This window comes from Dendrobates tinctorius, unplaced genomic scaffold (genome assembly GCF_039654945.1).
Source record: "Dendrobates tinctorius isolate UK_male_01 unplaced genomic scaffold, ASM3965494v1 ptg000430l, whole genome shotgun sequence".
Taxonomy (NCBI): Eukaryota; Metazoa; Chordata; class Amphibia; order Anura; family Dendrobatidae; genus Dendrobates; species Dendrobates tinctorius.
In genome coordinates this window covers 647,790-670,009 of record NW_027362093.1, presented here as the reverse complement: position 1 = coordinate 670,009, position 22,220 = coordinate 647,790, and the positions used below count along the sequence as shown (strand labels likewise).

The window sequence follows — 22,220 nt, the reverse complement described above, 5'->3', positions numbered from 1 at the left end:
GGGGAGGCAAGAGGGAAGAAGAGATTATTATTTGGTTAGCGGGTGCTGGGGTTTGCGGATAGCGAAAGAGAGTGAGGAGTAGTGGAGCCAAAACTGTTTGTGCGTATGTCAGCATGGTGAGAGTAATTTAGAAGGCAAAAGAAATTTAGAACATGTAAACGCAGCGGTTAGTCGTACCTTCTGGTCACTTCAGGCTCATTTCAGATGTTATCCTTAGAAGACATCCTTGGAATAACAGACCGAGGTCAGGCTGACCTCTTAAGCCCCCGTCACACACAGCGAGATCGCTAGCGAGGTCGCTGCTGTGTCACAAGTTTTGTGACGCAACAGCGATCTCATCAGCGATCTCGCTGTGTGTGACGTATCAGCGACCGCCCCCCCGCCGGGTATCGCTGATCGTGCTCGAATGCCCTGGACATTTTTTTTGATCGTTGGTCTCCCGCTGGCCAGCACGCATCACTGCGTGTGGCAGCGGGAGACGATCGATCAGCGAGCTGGAGCTGGTATCCAAGGTAAACCGCTGGTAACAAGCGCGCGTGTCGCTTAGTTACCCGCTGTGTACCTTGGATACCAGCTCCCAGCGCCAGCACGCTGGTTTCCATGGTACACAGCGGGTAACTAAGCGACGCGCATGCTTGTTACCCCCGTGTCGCTGGTCCTGATAGCTGATGAGATCTGCCTGTTTGGCAGCTCACCAGCGATCATATAGCAACACACCAGCGATCCTGACAAGGTCATATCGTTGTCGGGATCGCTGGTGCGTCGCTATGTGTGACGGGAGCTTTAGTCTGAATTTATACTAACTTAACAGCACCTGAAAGGGCCCAGGTGTGATCAGAAAGTGAGGAGCAGTAGGGGGACTGGATGCAGACACAGGAGATGATTAATTAGAAGTCACAAGAGGAAATGCAAAGGGAGATAGTATTGCAGCCATAACACATACCAGTGATAGCAGACAGATACAGGGGTGATTGGGGTTCAGGAAAGATGGGTGATGATGGTTTTGCAGCCAGAACACATACCTGTGGATGAAGCAGATCGATTGTCAGAGTGATAGTAATAGTGAAGCATAGTAATAATAATAATGAAGCATCTATAGCAGGGAGTCATTTTCAGGCATATTTCAGATGTTATCCTTAGAACGACATCCTTGGAATGACAGACCGACATTATACAGTAACACTATGAAGAGATCGGGGGATGACGGTATCATTGTATGTGTCAGGTTCCTATAAGGTGTCAGGATGTCGCTGTCTATTTCTCCATGGAGGAGTGGGAGTATTTAGAAGGACACAGAGATCTGTACAAGAACGTCATAATGGAGGTTCCCCAGCCCCTCACATCTCCAGGTAATAGACAGGACTAAATACACACGGCCTATAATTATCTGTATGTAGAGAATGAATTCAGTCCCTGTATGTGTTTCCTCCAGATCTATCCAGTAAGAGGACAACACCAGAGAGATGTCCCCGTCCTCTTCTTCCACAGGACTGTAACCAAGAAGATCCCAATGTTCCTCAGGATCATCAGGTAGATGTAGAGAAGGTGTCAGGAGATCTCCCCTATGATGTGTAGACGGCTGTGAAGGTCTTGTGCTCAGTCTTGTTTTATCCCCCAGTATTATATGTTTTATACTTGTGTAATGAGAACGGTGGAGATGGCAGGATTACAGCTGACACCAGTGACCGGAGGTAAACTTTTTACCTCCGATCACAACTGAGCAGTCATGCTGTGTTCTGACAGCGTGGGAACCGCGGCTCTGTGACCGGCAGGGATGATTTTACCGCCTATCAGAAGGGCTACACCGGTGTTTACCACACTGCCACACAGCTTGGGAAACACCGGCTTTTGTGTTGTGCATGTTTGGCTATATTCTGCGATTAAATCAGCAAATATTGCAAATTCAGAGATCGTGAATCGAACATTGAAATATTCGCTCATCTCTCGCCATAATACTGTGTGAGGTGCTGTGGGGCCGTCATACTGTGTGGGAGACCTCATACTGAGCTACATGGCCACACAGGAGAACAATTTCCTTGTGATGAGTCAGAAAGTGAGAAATCCAGGCCTTTGGTCTATCTGATTGCCGTCCTCCTGAATTGATATGGTGTTGTGTGCCAGGAGGGAGACATCGGATAGTACGTTCTGAAGGAAAGCAAAGATATAATGGCAGTAAGAATTCGGATTCCAGGCAGGGAGCATAGCGGAGACACAGAGCAGGAAGAGGTCATTAGCTCAGGTTTGCTGCACTATTGTGGCTTATAGTAAAGGTTATGTACCGCCGCATGGAACCGGAAAGTTCCTGACTGCATAATGCAGAAGAAGCATTCGTAAAGTGTTGCACCTGCCATCTGATGTGTATACTTCTCATCAAGTTCTTGTTAAGTGAAGGAAAGTCTATTTTTGAACTTTGGTCTCCCTCATTCATCTCCATACCATCTGGTCTGGGCCTACTACGACAGCATGCAATCTGCAGAGTCGGGATATATGACTCTGCCAAATATATATTTAACGGGTGGTGTAGAAAATTGCTTTGGAAAGGCTTCTGGGATCGACTTTGAGATTGCCCCTTGCAGACCTGGGGGGCTGGACCCTCATCTGACCTTGTTATCCATGGGCACACCGCTGGTGAAGGTTCCGTCTCTTCCTGCTGCACGCGCCATCTTCTTACTCTGTGGTGACGTCACCGCTACCCGGTGTTCGGGCGGTGTGGAGATTTCCTTCTGAACAGCATCTGCGTCCTGCCTTAGTGTTGCCCCTTGCTGACCGGGGGGTTTTCGCCCTCCTCTGCTCAAGTTAAGGCAGGGCACATCGCTGAAGTTTCTGTGGAGGACTGCTGCGGGTGCCATCTTCCTCCACCTTCAGTAATGTCCCCAGGCGCGACCAAACAGCGACGCGGGATTTCCGTTACAGACAGACAGAATTAGACGATTATATATAGCTGACCCGTGGAAGCGCTGTTAGGCCGTCGTCAGAGTTTGCTCACTCCTTTCTTCATCCCCCTGGCCATGAAGTTTTACACTTTTGCTACAAATAAACTACGGACTTTCAAAATGGATCAGTGAGTGCTGCAGTCCTTACTTTCTTTGGTGAAATTATATATATAGATAGATATGTGAATGTATATATATATTTGGCAGAGTCATATCTTCCGACTGCAGATTGCTGCTGTCATTGTATTATTACACAGGATTCTTATGATGTTACATCGGCTCATCTTCTTCTCATTCAGGTCTCTACAATATCGGATCCTCTCAGTGAAGATCTTCTACAAAAGAGAATTTTCCTGATTTACCCATCAAGGATGGATATGGACAGAGACAAGATGGCGGAGAGGATGTTACACCTCACCCTAGAGATCCTCTTCCGTCTCACTGGAGAGGTGAGAGATTCTGATGACGTCACATTACATCATTCTTATCTATGGGAATAACAGATGGACAGAACTGGAGAGGTGAGGACTCTGGAAATGTCTGTAGTGAGATTTATTAATGTGTCTCTCCATAACCAGGATTACACAGTGGTGAAGAAGACCTCTAGTGATCGCTGTCAGGACCCTGTGTCTGAGGGATGGGGAAGACCCCTGAGCCCAATCACGGGACCTCCACCTCACCCCCTGATCCATGAGGACGTCAATGACCAGAAGATCCTAGAACTCATTTACAAGATGATGGAGCTGCTGACTGGAGAGGTGACACTGCTGGGAATGCTGGGACATTATACGTTAACAGTATTGTCAGAGTGATAGTAATAGTGAAGCATAGTAATAATAATAATGAAGTATCTATAGCAGGGAGTCATTTTCAGGCATATTTCAGATGTTATCCTTAGAATGACATCCTTGGAATGACAGACCGACATTATACAGTAACACTATGAAGGGATCGGGGGATGACGGTATCATTGTATGTGTCAGGTTCCTATAAGGTGTCAGGATGTCGCTGTCTATTTCTCCATGGAGGAGTGGGAGTATTTAGAAGGACACAGAGATCTGTACAAGAACGTCATAATGGAGGTTCCCCAGTCCCTCACATCACCAGGTAATAGACAGGACTAAATACACACGGCCTATAATTATCTGTATGTAGAGAATGAATTCAGTCCCTGTATGTGTTTCCTCCAGATCTATCCAGTAAGAGGACAACACCAGAGAGATGTCCCCGTCCTCTTCTTCCACAGGACTGTAACCAAGAAGATCCCAGTGCTCCTCAGGATCATCAGGTAGATGGAGAGAAGGTGTCAGGAGATCTCCCCTATGATGTGTAGACGGCTGTGAAGGTCTTGTGCTCAGTCTTGTTTTATCCACCAGTATTATATGTTTTATACTTGTGTAATGAGAACGGTGGAGATGGCAGGATTAGAGCTGATCATAGATGGGACTTCTCCATCTGTCGGTGACTTTTACAATATTTGTTTCAGGGTGAAGATCTGACCCATATTAATACTACAGAGACATATGTGAGAGATGATGAGTGGTGTAAAGAGGAGATTCCCACATATGACTACCCAGGTGAGTAGTAACCACTGAATGCAGAGAAGTCACAGATTATTCTCAGTCACCGGCTGTGGCTGCTTTATCGGTGGTGTAGTCCAGCCGTATTACCATGTTACCATTTTGACTCTAGACCACAGCATTCTCCTCCACCCAAAACAGTTCAAATGACTTTGGGCATTGAAAGCCCTTTTCTATAGAACTTACCACCTGGAGGATCCTCCTACCCCCTGGGATTAGTGTGAAGGTGATCCCTTAAAGCGATATCTATATGATTACTTGTACCTGACCCAATATAGGCCGAGTGCGCGCTTAAAGAGTCACACCGAATACAGAGTTAGGCCGGAATCAAACTACCGTGTGATACAAGAAACGCATGAGTCTCTCGCATCAACATCCGGCGCTGCCGCCAGTACTCAGGACTGGAGCTGCGGCTGCATAGAAATACATGGCTGTTGATGCGAGAGACTCGTGCGAGTTTCTCGCATCACACACAGTAGTGTGATCCCGGCCTTACATGTCTTCTCTTTTCTCAGTAAAGGCTTGCACACAACTGAAGTTTATTCTCAAGACAAAGAGACAGGAATTAGCCATTCTCTCCTTCACATTAGGAGACGCTGACCGTTACCTGCCCAGATCTGTAACTATAAAGCCAAATGACAGCGTACGTAGAATGTGCTGACAAGATAGAAAATCACTTGAAGAAAAATCTTATGCTGGGTCTGTAAGAGAAAGCGGAGGGTAATGATGCTGTTGGCTTCCTAGATCCCTGAGATCTTATCGGATGAATCTTCTCTCCCTTCTGTGCTGCGGAATGTCTCATGGTCCCTACAAGACCAGGTCCAGTCTTTCTGGCCAATCTTTCCTTTTATGATTAACAACAGTAAGGCTGCGTTCACACATCGCGTTTTTTTCGCGGTGGTTTTTACCGTGCGATTTTGCCACGAAAAAACAGCATCCCATGCAATCCTATAGGATTCTGCAATGCTGTGCTAATGCTACGGGTTTTCCCGCGGCGGAATCGCTTCGCGGTAAAATCCGCAGCATGCTCATTAATTTGCGGAATCGCGGCGATTCCTCCCACATAGGAATGCATTGTTCTGCTTACTTTCCGCATGTGGCTGTGCCCACCATGCGAAAAGTAAGCAGAACATTTGCAGATGTTACCCACGGTCCGGAGGAGAGGAGACTGTCCTCCAGGCTCTGGGTACCATATCCTTGTAAAAAATAGAATTAAAATGAAAAAATCGTCGGGTTATATTCACCTTCCGGCGTCCCGCGCAGCGACCCCAGGACTCAGCGATACACGCGGCAGCTCCCGTTCCCAGTAATGCATTGCGATGCCTTTGCTGACGTCACGTGTCGCGATCATGTAGCGATCTCACGAGACCGCGACCTCAAAGGTCATTGCCGCAATGCATCACTGGGAACGGGACCTGCCGGAGGATCGCGGAGGCCTGGGGATGCTGCGCGGGACGCCGGAAGGTGAATATGGCCTGATTTTTTATTAATTTTTTTACTTACTATTTTTAACATTAGATCTTTTACTATTGATGCCGCATAGGCAGCCTCAATAGTAAAACGTTGGTCACACTCGTCAAACACTATGTTAGACAAGTGTGACCAACCTGTCAATCAGTTCTCCAAGCGATGCTACAGATCGCTTGGAAAATGCTAGCATTCTGCAAGCTAATTACGCTTGCAAAACGCTAGTTTTTCCGCCGGAAAATTGCGGGAATTTAAATTTCCCACGGAATGGAATTCCGGAATTCTCGCGGTAACTTCCACGGGAGTTCCGCAACGTGTGAACATAACCTCACTGCACATTTAGGCTAAGTGTGAATTTCTGTAGAATAACAGCAGAGTTTCCCTTTATCCTGACTTTTCAATTTGTATTAAAACCAACTAACTTCAAGGAGGATTGTGATAATCTCCAGGACAAACATTCCACCTGTGCCATGATAGATCTCTAAGCTGTGCGTGGCTGAGGGCTGTAATATACATTTATTCCCGCCTGCAGGAGATGTGTTGGCTCCAGCCCTGGTTTCATGGATTCACTCCACGTCATACATTACATTGTTTTCCATCCTAAGGAATTCAGATTACTGCACAATCTCTCCTGAAATGGGGAGCAATATTATTTTCTCTAATCTTCTGGTCAGGATCCATAGTAGCTCCAATGATCCACCATAAATGAGGGCAACTCTGGTTTACTGTTGTGTAATCTGTATTTGTAGTTTTCAGTTAATGAGATTCTCGTGCTCTGGGGCGGGGCTGTGGGTGGGGTTGTGGGCGGGGCTTTATGTTATACTCTGATTACATATTCATCTGTATTGGCTTATGACAGGTCGCTGACCCCTCACTGACCTGCCCCCATTATTACATAATGCATATAATAGCATTGATGTTATTGTTGACTAGAGGTGTGCCCGATGTTATCGCATCGAGAGGGAAGTGTGTGTGTGTCCCGCAGCTGCCTGTGCACCCACCTCCGTGCAGTCACAGCCAGCAGAAAAGAGGGTGGTTTGTGGCCTGTGCTGGAGTTGTGTGTGTGAGTACATGTGTGTATATGTGTGTATGTGAGTACGTGTGTGTGTATGTACATGGTGGGCAGGCAGCGGCGGGGGGTTCTAGCAGCGGCCAGCTGGCAAGAAAGACAGTGGCTTGCGGCCTGTGCAGGAGATGGGGTGCGGCGTCACCAGAGGGCGCCCGCACCCCATCTCCAGCACAGGCCGCAAGCTGCGGTCTTTCCTGCCGGCTGTGACAGAGGTGGGTGTGCAGGCAGCGGCGGGTCCGGTGGTGGCGGGAGGGTCCCGGCGGTATCCCACTGGTGGTACTGTGGAAGGGCCTGGTATCACCAGCAGGTGCCATATTGGAATACCCATCACTTTGGTATTCCAATATGGCGGTTGGCGTACTTCCGGTGCGGCGCGGTGGATTGTGGGATTTGAGGACATCCAGACGGAAGTGGATGACAGACAATTTAAGGTAAATATATATATATATATAGATAATGCCTATAATACTGTGGCTATTGTGAGGCTTAGAAAAAAAATTACATCCAGTAAAATGTCACCAGCGGCGCCTGTCCAGTAGCCTCTATCTCTTACTTATAGATGCTACTGTGCAGGCGCCGCCATCGCCGGTGACATTTCGCTGGATGTAATTTTTTTTCTTAGCCTCACAATAGCCACAATATTATGGGCATTATCACCAATAATATCAATGCTATTATATGCATTATGTAATAATGGGGGCAGGTCAGTGAGGGGTCAGCGACCTGTCATAGGCCAATACAGATGAATATGTAATCAGAGCACCACATAAAGCCCCGCCCACAGCCCCGCCCCAGAGCACCGCCCCAGAGCACGAGAATCTCATTAACTGAAAACTACAAATACAGATTACACAACAACCACAAGACGCATTTCATCACCAGGTATCATTGTAATCAGTATAACGGCGCCGACCTGACAGTGTCTGTAGGTTACTGAGCACAATCCGGCTGACAGGTTCCCTTTAAGACGTCTCCGCTCTGCACTATTATACACAGTTCTCTATAAATGTGTAATATTTCTCCATGAAACTCATCTGACAGAAAATATTGGAGCTTACGATAGTTTAGATTGTGACGTCACCGAGCCCCATACTCTAATTACCCCAGAGAGGTTTCACCACTAGCTGCTCATTTATTACTGATGGAGACTGTGGAGTTTGATCATTTCAGTAGATGTTATTGTCTATAGTCACAGTGTTTGATTACAGTAGTGTCCAAAATCCTCTGATTTAACCTCTTCCTGCAGCCAGATTTGTGTTCTTTATCAGGCCCCATTATTAATATCTGACGTGTGTCACTTTATGTGGTGATAAATTATTCACAAAGGATAATAGAAAACAAATGGATCTTACAAATTATTTTCCAGCTTCACACTATACCCTACATACGGTTGTACACTACTGTCTGGGCACATGGCAGTGTTCAGAAGGGAAGGAGCGCCATTTAGCTATTTGAATGCAGATCTAGCTGGAATAGTTTGCAGACACAATGTATTGGGAGCATTGTTCGTGGTCACCTGGCAGCTCAAAAGATGTCCCCCATGAACATGCTTGGCTCTATCTCCTCTGCTTTCCATATCCCAAGGATTGCCTTGCTCATCGCCCTTTAACACCCTCACATGGAATCTGGACTTACACAGGGACCCCTTGGCTTGGACCATGGTGTTACCTGCTATTCTGTGGTGTTAGATGGCTATTCTGTGGTGTTAGATGTCCACCATGAACCTGCTTGGCACTTTCTTCTCTACTTTCCATATCCCAAGGATTGCCTTGCTCATCGCCCTTTAAGGCTGTTACATGAATCTGGACTTACACTGGGACCCCTAGGCTTGTACCATGTTGTTACCTGCTATTCTGTGGTGTTAGATGGCAAGCAGAATAGTCAGGTAGCTGGGTCAGAACCAGAAGGACAGAATCAGAAGACACAAGAGTAGTCAGTAAACGGGCCACGGTCACAGCAGGAGACAAACACACAAGCCGGAAGCTGAGCACAGAGGACTGAACCAGAGGAGAACAGCGCTGTATCTGGCAGATTCCGGCCATGTGCTTTGCGCTTTAGTAGGGTGTGGTACTTTCCAATTGGCTGAAGAAGGGAGCAGATTACTCCAGCTGGACAGCAGGAACAGATCCCAGATGAGATTGGACACACCATATGCAGAAGCCCTAATATAACTAAATGACAGAAAACCAGAATAGTAGAAATCCCCATAAAGTGATTCCATGTTATTAATTAATTCACTGAAGGTTATAATCTCTACACACGGGGTCAAAATTGTTGGTACCCCTCGTTTAATGACAGAAAAACCCACAATGGTCACAGAAATAACTTAAATCTGACAAAAGTAATAATAAATAAAAAATCTATGAAAATGAACAAATGAAAGTCAGACATTGCTTTTCTTTTCCAACAGTTTATTGGGTTTTTAAATTTAAAGTGTAGGGAGGGACGGAGAAGGAAGGGCAGGGAGGGGGGGAAGGAACGAGGAAAGAGGGAAGGAAAGGGGAAGGAGAACTCAAAACAGATCATACATAGACATTGCTTTTCAGCCATGCTTCTACAGAATGTGTAAATCGCAGTGTGTCCACTAATTTGCATCACAGGTGTCTACAATCCTGGAATCCGTGAGTGGCCTGTATAGAGGCTACAGATACTCCCTGTGCTGTGTGGTGACATGGTGCGTATCACACTCAACATGGACCAGAGGAAGCGAAGGAAAGAGTTGTCTCAGAAGATTAGAAAGAAAATTATACACAAACATGTTACAGGTAAAAGTTATAAGACCATCTCCAAGCAGCTTCATGTTCCTGTGACTAAAGTTGCACATATTATTCAGAAATTTAATATCCATTGGACTGTAGCCACCCTCCATGGACATGACCATATGAGGAAAATTGATGACAAACCAAAGAGACAGATAATACGAATGGTAACAGAGCCCAGAAAAATTTCTAAACAGATTAAAGGTGAACTTCAAGCTGAAGGAACATCAGTGTCAGATCCCACCATCTGTCGTATGAGCCAAAGTCGTCTTCATGGGAGATGACCAAGGAGGACACCATTGTTGAAAAAAAAATCATAAAAAAACAGACTGGAATTTGCCAAACTACATGTTGACAAGCTACAAATCTTCTGGGAGAATTTCCTATAGACAGATGAGATAAAAATGGAACTTTCTGGCAAGGCACATCAGCTCTATGTTCTCAGATGGAAAAATGAAGCATATCACAAAAAGAACACTGTCCCTGCTGTGAAACATGGAGGAGGCTCTGTTACGTTCTGGGGCTGCTTTGCTCTATCTGGCACAGGGTGTCTAGAATCTGTGCAGGGTACAATGAAATCTCAAGACTATCAAGGGATTCTAGAGAGAAATGTGCTGCCCAATGTCAGAAAGCTTGATCTCAGTCGCAGATCATGGATCTTGCAGCAGGATAATGACACACAATACAGGGCTAAAAACACGCAAGAATGGCTAAGAGGAAAATATTGGACTATTCTGAAGTGGCCATTTATGAGCCCTGACCTAAATCCTAATGAGCATCTTTGAAAAGAGCTGAAACATGCCGTCTGTAAAAGGCAACCTACAAACACGAGACAACTGGGGCAGTTGCTCTTGAAGAGTGGGACAAAATACATGTCGAGAGGAGCAGAAGTCTCATTGACAGTTACAGAAATCGTTTGATTGCCATGATTGCCTCAAAAGGTTGTGCAACAAAATATTTTAGTTAAGGGTGCCATCATTTCTGTCCAGGCCTATTTCATGAGTTTTACTTTTTTAAATTCTGTGGAAGCATGGCTGAAAAGCAATGTCAGACTTTCATTTGTTAATTTTCATAGATTTTTGATTTATTATTACTTTTGTAGGATTCAAGTTATTTCTGTGACCATTGTGGGTTTATCTGTCAGTAAACGAGGGGCACCAACAATTTTGACCACATGTCTAGGAGGAGTGAATATTTTGACTCCACAGCAACTTTCTGGAAATTAACACGTAGTGGATGTTGGAGAGTGAAAATTACACATTTGCCATTTTATTACCCAACACATAGTGCCCAGATTGTGCTCCAGGAGACACACACCACAAATTAAGTGGGTTCCTCTCACTATAATATTGCTAAATACAGGGATCCTAAATGTTGTTTGCGCACACTGCAAGACTCCGAAGTGAGAGCGGATTTTGCTGGATTGGTTTATAGAAACCTTGTTGCTTTTCAACAGCCTTTGAGCCACTAATAGTGCGGGAACCTCTGTTTTTCCATTGACAGATGATGGACCTGAGTGGGGACTTGTTTTTTTGTGAGATGAGAATTGGTATTATTTTCACCTACATAACATTGATTGGTTTCTTTTTATTTGATATTTGGGAGGCAGAATGAACCAACAGTTGAACACCGCACACTACTGGCTCATCCAACAAGGTTTTCTATTAGACTGTGAATTGTCATTGTCTTGGCAAATAATTAAAGTTCTTTACATAAACTGTCCATAAAAATGGCAAGCTAAGTAGAAATGTTCAAAAATATAAAACTCAAGGATATTTCATAAATAAATAATTGTTTTTTATCTTAGCAGATGACTGTACCAGGAGATCAGAGGGACAGCTGACATCTTCAATTTTTAAATCTGATAATCTTGAGATCCTACAAGATACAACTGAAGTGAATGCCATTACTCCTGATATATCATCATCTATTCACAGCAAAGATCTGTCATCTGATCCTATGAAACAGGTCCCATCTTCTGATTCATTACTGACTACTATGGAAAATCAAAGTCACAAAAGAGGCATTAAAAAACAAACTGTTCCTAAAGCAAAGAAGTCATTCTCATGTTCAGAATGTGGGAAATGTTTTACATGGAAATCGCATTTTGTTACTCACCAGAGAACTCACACAGGGGAGAAGCCTTTTTCCTGTTCAGAATGTGGGAAATGTTTTAACCAGAAATCAAATTTGGTTAATCACCATAGAACTCACACAGGGCAGAAGCCTTTTTCCTGTTCAGAATGTGGGAAATGTTTTAACCAGAAATCAGATTTGGTTAATCACCATAGAACTCACACAGGGGAGAAGCGTTTTTCCTGTTCAGAATGTGGGAAATGTTTTAACCAGAAATCAGATTTGGTTAATCACCATAAAACTCACACAGGGGAGAAGCCTTTTTGCTGTTCAGAATGTGGGAAATGTTTTGCACATAAATCACATTTTGTTAGACACCAGAGAATTCACACAGGGGAGAAGCCTTTTTCCTGTTCAGAATGTGGGAAATGTTTTAACAGGAAATCACAATTGGTTTATCACCATAGAACTCACACAGGGGAGAAGCCTTTTTCCTGTTCAGAATGTGGGAAATGTTTTAACCTGAAATCTGTTTTGGTTAATCACCATAAAACTCACACAGGGGAGAAGCCTTTTTGCTGTTCAGAATGTGGGAAATGTTTTGCACATAAATCACATTTTGTTAGACACCAGAAAATTCACACAGTGGAGAAGCCTTTTTCATGTTCAGAATGTGGGAAATGTTTTAACCAGAAATCAGATTTGGATAGTCACCATAGAACTCACACAGGGGTGAAGCGTTTTTCCTGTTCAGAATGTGGGAAATGTTTTAACCAGAAATCAGATTTGGTTAATCACCATAGAACTCACACAGGGGAGAAGCCTTTTTCCTGTTCAGAATGTGGGAAATGTTTTATACAGAAATCAAATTTTGTTACTCACCAGAGAACTCACACAGGAGAGAAGCCTTTTTGCTGTTCAGAATGTGGGAAATGTTATGCACATAAATCACACTTTGTTAAACACCAGAGAACTCACACAGGGGAGAAGCCTTTTTCATGTTCAGAATGTGGGAAATGTTTTAACCAGAAATCAGATTTGGTTAATCACCATAGAACTCACATAGGGGGGAAGCGTTTTTCCTGTTCAGAATGTGGGAAATATTTTGCACGTAAATCACTGCTTGTTACTCACCATAGAACTCACACAGGGGAGAAGCCTTTTTCCTGTTCAGAATGTGGGAAATGTTTTGCACATAAATCACTTTTTGTTAGACACCAGAGAACTCACACAGGGGAGAAGCCTTTTTCCTGTTCAGAATGTGGGAAATGTTTTAACTGGAAATCACAATTGGTTTACCACCATAGCACTCACACAGGGGAGAAGCCTTTTTCCTGTTCAGAATGTGGGAAATGTTTTATCCAGAAATCAGATTTGGTTAATCACCATAAAACTCACACAGGGGAGAAGCCTTTTTGCTGTTCAGAATGTGGGAAATGTTTTGCACATAAATCATATTTTGTTAGACACCAGAAAATTCACACAGGGGAGAAGCCTTTTTCATGTTCAGAATGTGGGAAATGCTTTTGCACTAAATCAGAGTGTGTTAGGCACCAGAGAACTCACCCAAGGGGAGAAACCTTTTTCATGTTCAGAACGTGTAACAATTTTTAACCAGAAATGGAGTCTTGTTCCACACCAAATAACACACAGGGGAGAAGCCTTTTTCCTGTTCATAATCTGGGAAATATTTTAACCGGAAAGCATTTCTTGTTAGACATCAGAGAAGTCACACAGGGGAGAAGCCTTTTTTATTTTCTTAATGTGGGAAATATTTTACTTGGAAATCAGCTGTTAATAAACATCAGAAACGTCACATAGGGGAGAAGCCTTTTTTATGTTCATAATGTTGGAATAGTTTTAACCAAACTTGAATTTTTTTAAATGGGCTGTCTCTTGTCATTCCTCATGTTTGCTGACAAAGGGATAAAACAAAATTTTATTAATTCCAAATGTAAAACTATACCCATAATTCACCCCCTGAATATTAGTCAGTAGGTGACTAAGAGAAAAAAACATATACCCCACATTTCAGTATATAGGGTGAGGTGATGTATACACACTCACTCTCCAAGCCTCTTATTTCTACGTGTTTCATTGTGATCACCAAAGGCGTCATCAGGTGACTATTTAATATTGATCTATATTCAAGCGAGACTGGACAAAAAAAAATTAAAATCGTGTATCATGTTTTCCGAAACAGAAAACTAGCCACATATTGGCAGATCCCAGACTTCAAACTATATACTTCATAGTTTTTACATCACGAGGGACACGGATCTATCATTCTACAGGAAACAACCTAGGGGTCTTCAGCCTCGGTTGGAAGAATACAGATCTGCTCCATTGACTATCGCTGAACCATGGATACATTTGGAGAAGCCAGGTTGTGATCCTCGGATCAACTGGCCTTGTACCTTGTATGGACTGAATGGATTGTCATCTTCCTACACTTGTCGTTACCTCCTCTCTGTGCGTGCCACAGGTGGGGTAGCGACCCTGGGAGTGAATCAGCGGAAGAGTGAGACTCTGTAATGTGCACTCTGTTGGGTATGTTGCTGGGACTGTTCTTTGTGTTATCTGCCTGTTGTGTGGTTCAGTAAAGCATTGCCACACTGTTTTACCCTCACTGTGTGTTGTCTGAGTAGCGTGATGCCCATTTTAAAGGGAGAGCCGGTGCTCGGTGGGACGATCCCTGATTCATGTGGTTTCAGCCAGCGGACCGCAGCACCCGCTGACCACCCCATGTCTTCACAGGCATGCTTCAATAGTCTCAATGTGAGGCTAGAAGCTGCTATAACCCGATCGGCTCTGCTACATACAGGCAATGATCAGATCACCTGTATGTAGCAGAGTTGCTCACTTGCTATGAGCGCCAACCACTTGGCAGCGCTCATAGGATCCGGCAGTGACAACCATAGAGGTCGGCTGGAGACTTCTGGTTGTCATGCCAACTCATCGGTGACCCGCGCTCATGTGACAGGGTCACCGATGTGCGGGATTTCTGGCCCATCATGTGCGAGAAAAGATGTAGGCTCAGCGCCGGTGCCCACATCAAAAGGACGGAGTCCGACATCAGTGTACATTTACACCCGATGTCACAAAGGGGTTAAAGGGGATTGTTTTTACAGACAGAAGTGGTAATCAATCATGTATACATACAAATAACTACAAAAATACACAGCTTCTAATGTTAAATAGTATAGAGTTAACACAAAAAAATATAATTTGTGTAAATCGTGTAGATATAAAAATTCCGGCAAATGTCCAAAACCACAGCAAAGAGGCAGAGATGCTGACCTGCCCAGGCCCCCAAACAAATGCACTGTCAGGGTGAGTGGGCCCATATAGTTTTTTTTAAATCAGATAAATTTTTATTTAACCAAATTTAAGGTACAAAACAAAAGAACAAAAATCGCAATGAGAACAGCATTAACAATGGACATTAGTTTCAGAAATTCCTTTCCCCTCCCCCCATTACATACAAGAGCAGCAAATAATGCATGGTGTAACCTAAGTTCAGGGTCATCTTCTCTCCACCCAAGGTGTCCACAGTGTCTCAGATGTTCTTTTGCCTTTTCTCTTAATGTAAATGTTTTTTTCCGTATTCACAATATAGTCAGATTGTCTGAAAAATTCCCTCAGTGTCGGCGGATCTTCATTTATCCAGTGTCTGGCGATCAGTTTTTGCGCAATATATAATAATCTAGCTAGAGCCACCTTATATTTATTATGTACCTGGACCTCCTCCACATATCCCAGTATACACACCACAGGATCCCTCTCAATCCTACAACCATACGCGCCTCCTATGGCATTACGCACCGCCGTCCAATATGGGTTCAGATTTGGACACTGCCATAACATATAGAGAACTCCAGCCCCCTCCATTCGGCACCGAGGACACTCAGAAGTCTGTCTCAGACCCGCTCTATACAGCCATCCAGGAGTCCTATATACTCTATGGAGTACATATATCTGCGAGAGTCTGCCCGGTTCACTCAGCGATAATTGGGGTATATATTCCATAATCACTTCCCATTTATCTTCCTCTATCCTACCCAACTCCTCCCATTTCCCCTGTGCTCTAATAGGATAATTATTTAAAAAAGTATGCATTAGATCCTTATAAATGCCCGACACTACCCCTTTTGTTCCCCCCTCTGCACAGACATAATCAATATATCCTTGTGAATCTCCATATTCATCGTCCTACTCTGCGTAACATAAGCATGCCTACACTGCCCATATTGAAATCTGCAGACCTCCCGTAGCCCATAATCTTCCTGGAACTTTCCAAACGGCACCAGTCTCTGCACGTCCTGCACCTGAACCATGTACTGTATTCCCAGTCTCATGCAATTTTTAAATTCTCCCATTTTAACAAATTCTGGTAGAGTCTCATTTTGCCATATCGGGGAAAAATTTGTCAAGTGTTCCAAACCCCTCATCTTTTTAATTGCTTCCCAGACTTTATGTATCAGCGCTAAAGTAGGATACATCAAACCCAACTTCCTAAACCTTCCTGCCTCCAACCCCTGAACCAAGGGATCCCTCCCCGTCACCTGGACGAAGACCCTTTGTATTGAACCAGCCCCAGACACATCCCTCCACCCCCTCATCTGTTGGCCCTGAGCAGCTAAGTAATAAATCCAAGGGTTCGGAAGCGCCAGTCCCCCTCCATCCTTGGGCCTCTGTAATATCTCAAGTCTGATCCTTGGCTGCTTTTTTCCCACACAAGATCCCTAAATATAGAGTCAATAGTACGAAACCACCGCTTAGGGAACCAGATAGGGGCATTGTGCAAGGCGTATAGCAGTTGGGGCATCAAAATCATCTTAATCAGATGAATTCTTCCCACTACTGAAAGATACAGTTTACACCACACCCCTACTTTACTCCCAAACTTACTCAGCAGTGGAATCAGATTCAAATCTGCATAGCTCGAAATCAGAAGTGTCACCTGAATGCCCAGGTATTTAAACTGTCACACCACTGCCAACCTACTACCCTCCCCCGACACTGGCAAATCAACAACACAATCATCTACAGCCATGACAGTGGATTTTTCCCAGTTAATTTCTAATCCCGATATGGACCTAAATGTTTTAATAATTTCCATTGCTCTCAACAACGACTCTCCGGAATCCTCCAAATAAAGCAACACATCATCTGCATACAGTGATACTTTTTCTTCTACCAAGCCATATCTGAACCCTTTAACCGAAGCCATCCTCCTAATTGTCTGCTCCAGGGGCTCCACTGCCAATGCAAAAAGTAGCGGGGACAGCGGACACCAGGGGCTGGCTGGCACTTTTCAGCCTCGGGGGCAATCACAAGGCAGTGACCCTCGAGTTGTGGTGGCCCACCTCTGTCCTGCTTATCTCTGGTCGCTGCATTAAAGCAGCAGCAATGACAAGCTTTAAAGACAGGCTGGTACATAGATATGCGAACAGAACAAAGCTTGCTGCATAGATATGGGAGTAGAACCAAGCTTACTGCCTACATAGATACAGTAACAGAAGCAAGCTAACTGCATAGACACAAGAACGGAACCAAGAATACTACTTAGATAAGGGAACTGAAACGAGCTTACTACAGCAATAAGGGAGCAGAGCCAAGCTTACTACAGAGATATGGGAGCAGAGCCAAGCTTACTACAGAGATATGGGAGCAGAACCGAGCATACTACAGAGATAAGCGAGTAGAACTGAGCTTACTACAGAGCTATGGGAGCAGATCCGAGCTTACTACAGAGATATGGGAGCAGAAATGAGCTTACTCCAGAGATATGGGAGCAGAACCGAGCATACTACAGAGATATGGGAGCAGAACTGAGCTTACTACAGAGCTATGGGAGCAGATCCGAGCTTACTACAGAGATATGGGAGCAGAGCCAAGCTTACTACAGAGATATGGGAGCAGAACCGAGCATACTACAGAGATATGGGAGCAGAACCGAGCATACTACAGAGATAAGCGAGTAGAACTGAGCTTACTACAGAGTTATGGGAGCAGATTCGAGCTTACTACAGAGATATGGGAGCAGAAATGAGCTTACTACAGAGATATGGGAGCAGAACCGAGCATACTACAGAGATAAGCGAGTAGAACTGAGCTTACTACAGAGCTATGGGAGCAGATCCGAGCTTACTACAGAGATATGGGAGCAGAAATGAGCTTACTACAGAGATATGGGAGCAGAACAGAGCTTACTCCAGAGATATGGGAGCAGATCCGAGCTTACTACAGAGATATGGGAGCAGAAATGAGCTTACTACAGAGATATGGGAGCAGAACCGAGCATACTACAGAGATATGGGAGCAGAACCGAGCATACTACAGAGATAAGTGAGTAGAACTGAGCTTACTACAGAGATATGGGAGCAGATCCGAGCTTACTACAGAGATATGGGAGCAGAAATGATCTTACTACAGAGATATGGGAGCAGATCCGAGCTTACTACAGAGATATGGGAGCAGAAATGAGCTTACTACAGAGATATGGGAGCAGAACAGAGCTTACTCCAGAGATATGGGAGCAGAAATGAGCTTACTACAGAGATATGGGAGCAGAACAGAGCTTACTACAGAGATATGGGAGCAGAAATGAGCTTACTACAGAGATATGGGAGCAGAACAGAGCTTACTACAGAGATATGGGAGCAGAAATGAGCTTACTACAGAGATATGGGAGCAGAACCGAGCATACTACAGAGATAAGCGAGTAGAACTGAGCATACTACAGAGCTATGGGAGCAGATCCGAGCTTACTACAGAGATATGGGAGCAGAAATGAGCTTACTACAGAGATATGGGAGCAGAACCGAGCATACTACAGAGATAAGCGAGTAGAACTGAGCTTACTACAGAGCTATGGGAGCAGATCCGAGCTTACTACAGAGATATGGGAGCAGAAATGATCTTACTACAGAGATATGGGAGCAGATCCGAGCTTACTACAGAGATAAGCGAGTAGAAATGATCTTACTACAGAGCTATGGGAGCAGATCCGAGCTTACTACAGAGATATGGGAGCAGAAATGAGCTTACTACAGAGATATGGGAGCAGAACAGAGCTTACTCCAGAGATATGGGAGCAGAAATGAGCTTACTACAGAGATATGGGAGCAGAACAGAGCTTACTCCAGAGATATGGGAGCAGAAATGAGCTTACTACAGAGATATGGGAGCAGAACAGAGCTTACTCCAGAGATATGGGAGCTGAACCGAGATTATTAAGTCTACTACATAAATACGGGAACAATACCAAGCTTACGGCATACATATGGTACCAGAATCTAGATTACTACATCGATACAGTATCAGAACCAAGCTTACTGCTTAGATATGGTACCATAACTGAGCTTACCTTCAAACATACAACTCCGGAAACACGGACATGTAAACACACAGTACGCAGGGGTGTTGCTAGGGTCCTAAAAGACCAGGGGTCCAAGCCCCAAAGTGCATGTTTCCCCATATGACCGCCCTATATCCATATAAAATAGCATCTGTAATTACAGTATATCACTGTTGCTAGCCAACAACACACAATGCAAAGACCAATATTATCAAAATGACTACTACAAAAGACCAAACAATACGGCTACACAATGTCCACTATCATCACCAATACACAGAGAATACATAATAATATGACCATTATCTCTACATAACAAAACACTCTATACAAAGACCAATGATACCACCATACACCTTCTACTACATAATGACTGAAACACATTAACCTGTTACTAAATAAAAAAAATAAAAACACTACTAAAAAGAGCAATCTTACCACCTTACAGTAACTGTATATTGGTAGATACCAGTCCCACAGAACATACACGTGATTACAGTACAGTTTAACTTACACATGACGTTCTTTCTGATTCGGGTTGTTCACTTTTCCAGTCTTTTCCATCTGGCCCAGACCTCCATTACCACTTCTCCAGCCACAGCTTGTCTGCACAGATTACAATAAAAACACATTTAAAGCGACGTAGCCATCTATTTCCAACCTACAAAAACTCCCCACTCTGCGTGCACTTGCGGTGTGGAGCACTGACCCCAATATTTAAAAAATTATGGCATCATTAGGATTACTCCCTCCCCAAAAAATTCTATATAATATCCCAAGTGCCCCCTTCCAGCAACAAATACTCTTGAGTGTCCACTTAAAGTTAATAATGCCCCCCCCAACAAAAATAAATAATGGGACCTGAGTGCCCCTATCAAAACTAATAATGTCTCCTTTTATAATAAATAATGTCCTTTGAGTACCCACACAGCTCTGTATAGACAGAATGATAGTCCTACAGCCCTCAATACACAATATGATTTTCCCCAAAGCCCTTTATAATACATTGAGGACCCCAGAGCTCCCTATATATAGTAAAATGGCTACATAGCCCCTATATACAATATGATGTCCCCACTGCCCCCTATATATAGTATGAAGGTCCTCACTGTCCTATACGTATCATACAGTGGGGAAAAAAGTATTTAGTCAGCCACCAATTGTGCAAGTTCTCCCACTTAAAAAGATGAGAGAGGCCTGTAATTGACACCATAGGTAGACCACAACTATGAGAGTCAAAATGAGAAAACAAATCCAGAAAATCACCTTGTCTGATTTGGCGGATCAGTTTTTTTTCCCATTGACTTGCATTACTGGCGGATCTTGACGGATGGGGATGGCCATCCGTTGAATCCGTTTTTTTGCGGATCCGCCATTTCTTTACCGTCCGCCGACATGCCCAGACGGAGCATGTAACGTTTTTTTGGCTGAATGATCCGCATTTTTGTATTGCGCATGCCCGGAGGCATGAACTCAGCCGGCAATTTAACCCTGAAATACTTTCTGGCGCACGGAAAAATTCTCTCTCTCTCTTTCTCTCTCTTTCTCTCTCTTTCTTTTCCCCAAACTGCGGTTCCTTAAAAATTCTTCAGTCAACGGATCAGTAAAAAAAACGGTCCGCTGCCGTCCGTTTGCATCAGTTACGAACGGATCCGCTTTCCACCATTTTGGCGGATTGTAACTGACAAGAAAAAACTGACGTGTGAAACAGGCCTTAGAGGGACACATCAGTCACAGTCACATTAACATTTTAGATGTCTGTGAATGTGGCTAAAACACATTTTCCCATACTTGCTGTGCTGGAGGAGCCTGCCTGGGCTGGAGGACACACGATCAGTAGTGCACTCAGTGGAGCGAGTCACGAGTGGACAGTTTGAGGCCTGGCTGAGGGCTGAGGCTCTCACTGTGTGAGCAATGGCGGCTGATCTCTGCCTCTTCTCTCAGATATGGCTGCGGACGGTTCAGAGACGTGCTTACGTAGCACGCTGTACACATGACCCACCCACCCCCCTCTCTCTGAACCTCGGCCAGATCCTCCAATCACAGGCTGCCACGTCTGTGCTGTCTCACTGTCTCAGTCAGCCTGCAGTGACAGTCTGACTCTGTGTGCAGTGACTGAGTGCCCCTCCCCATGTCTCTGTACTGCTACACAGTACTATAATGAATGATGCAACCTATGTGTGCTGCCGTGTCCTGCGCACCCCCCCTGTGTCAGTTAATGTGCTATGTGTGTGCGGCGGCCCGCCCCCCGTGTCTGCTAATGCTATGATAATGTCACATAGCATTTAGCAGACACATGGAGGGAGGGCGAGTGGGCGGGGCGCCGCACACACATAGCCTATGTGTGTGTGGCTGCAGTAGTGCCCGGCCACCCGCCCAGCAACCCTGTCTCAGCTAATGCTAACCTATGCCTATGCTATGTCTGTGTGGCAGGCAGCCCGCCCGGCCCCCCTGTGTCTGCAGCTGCTAGTGCGGCGGCCGCTCTCCTCCTCCTGTCTGCAGTCCTCTGATGATGCCGACAGTACTATTATGTACACAACAAGCACTGTGGCCCTGTCCTTCTGCCAATTAACCGGCCCGGGGGGAAAATTCCTCCCTGCCACCCGGCCCAGCCCGCCACTGGTGGACACCCCTGCCTAGTCCCCCTATGAAGCGAAAAACTCCCAGACATTTGCACATTAACTCTGACCCTAGCGGTCGGAAAAGTATATAGCAACCGTATCCATGAAATAAAGGTTGGCCCAAAACCAAAGCGTTCCAACACCCTCCAAAGATACTGTCACTCAACACTATCAAATGCTTTACACATGTCCAATGATACCACAACCCTACTGCCCCTATTGTCCGACGGCAGCTGCAAGTTCAGAAAAATTCTACGCAAATTAATCGCCGTAGACTTATTTGGCATAAAACCGGATTGGTCCGGATGGACAAGATCCTGAACCACACTCGCCAAACGGCTAGCCAAAATTA

The 22,220-nt window shown here is 44.7% G+C and overlaps 2 protein-coding genes across 2 annotated transcripts in view; one reads left to right on the top strand and one right to left on the bottom strand.

Annotated features, from left to right (window-relative positions):
- LOC141076827 (uncharacterized) overlaps positions 1 to 22,220 on the bottom strand; it is a 67,099-nt gene that overhangs the window by 26,058 nt on the left and 18,821 nt on the right. The gene's annotated exons all lie outside the window — the stretch shown is intronic.
- On the top strand, positions 11,603 to 14,513 carry LOC141076818 (uncharacterized). Its single transcript, XM_073564126.1, has one exon. It carries the CDS (start codon positions 11,768 to 11,770, stop codon positions 13,496 to 13,498), a length of 1,731 nt encoding a protein of 576 aa, XP_073420227.1. The 5' UTR covers positions 11,603 to 11,767; the 3' UTR covers positions 13,499 to 14,513.

Coding starts and splice junctions, on each gene's coding strand:
- LOC141076818 (XM_073564126.1), top strand. CDS start 11,768: ATGAAACAGGTCCCATCTTCTGATTCATTACTGACTACTATGGAAAAT.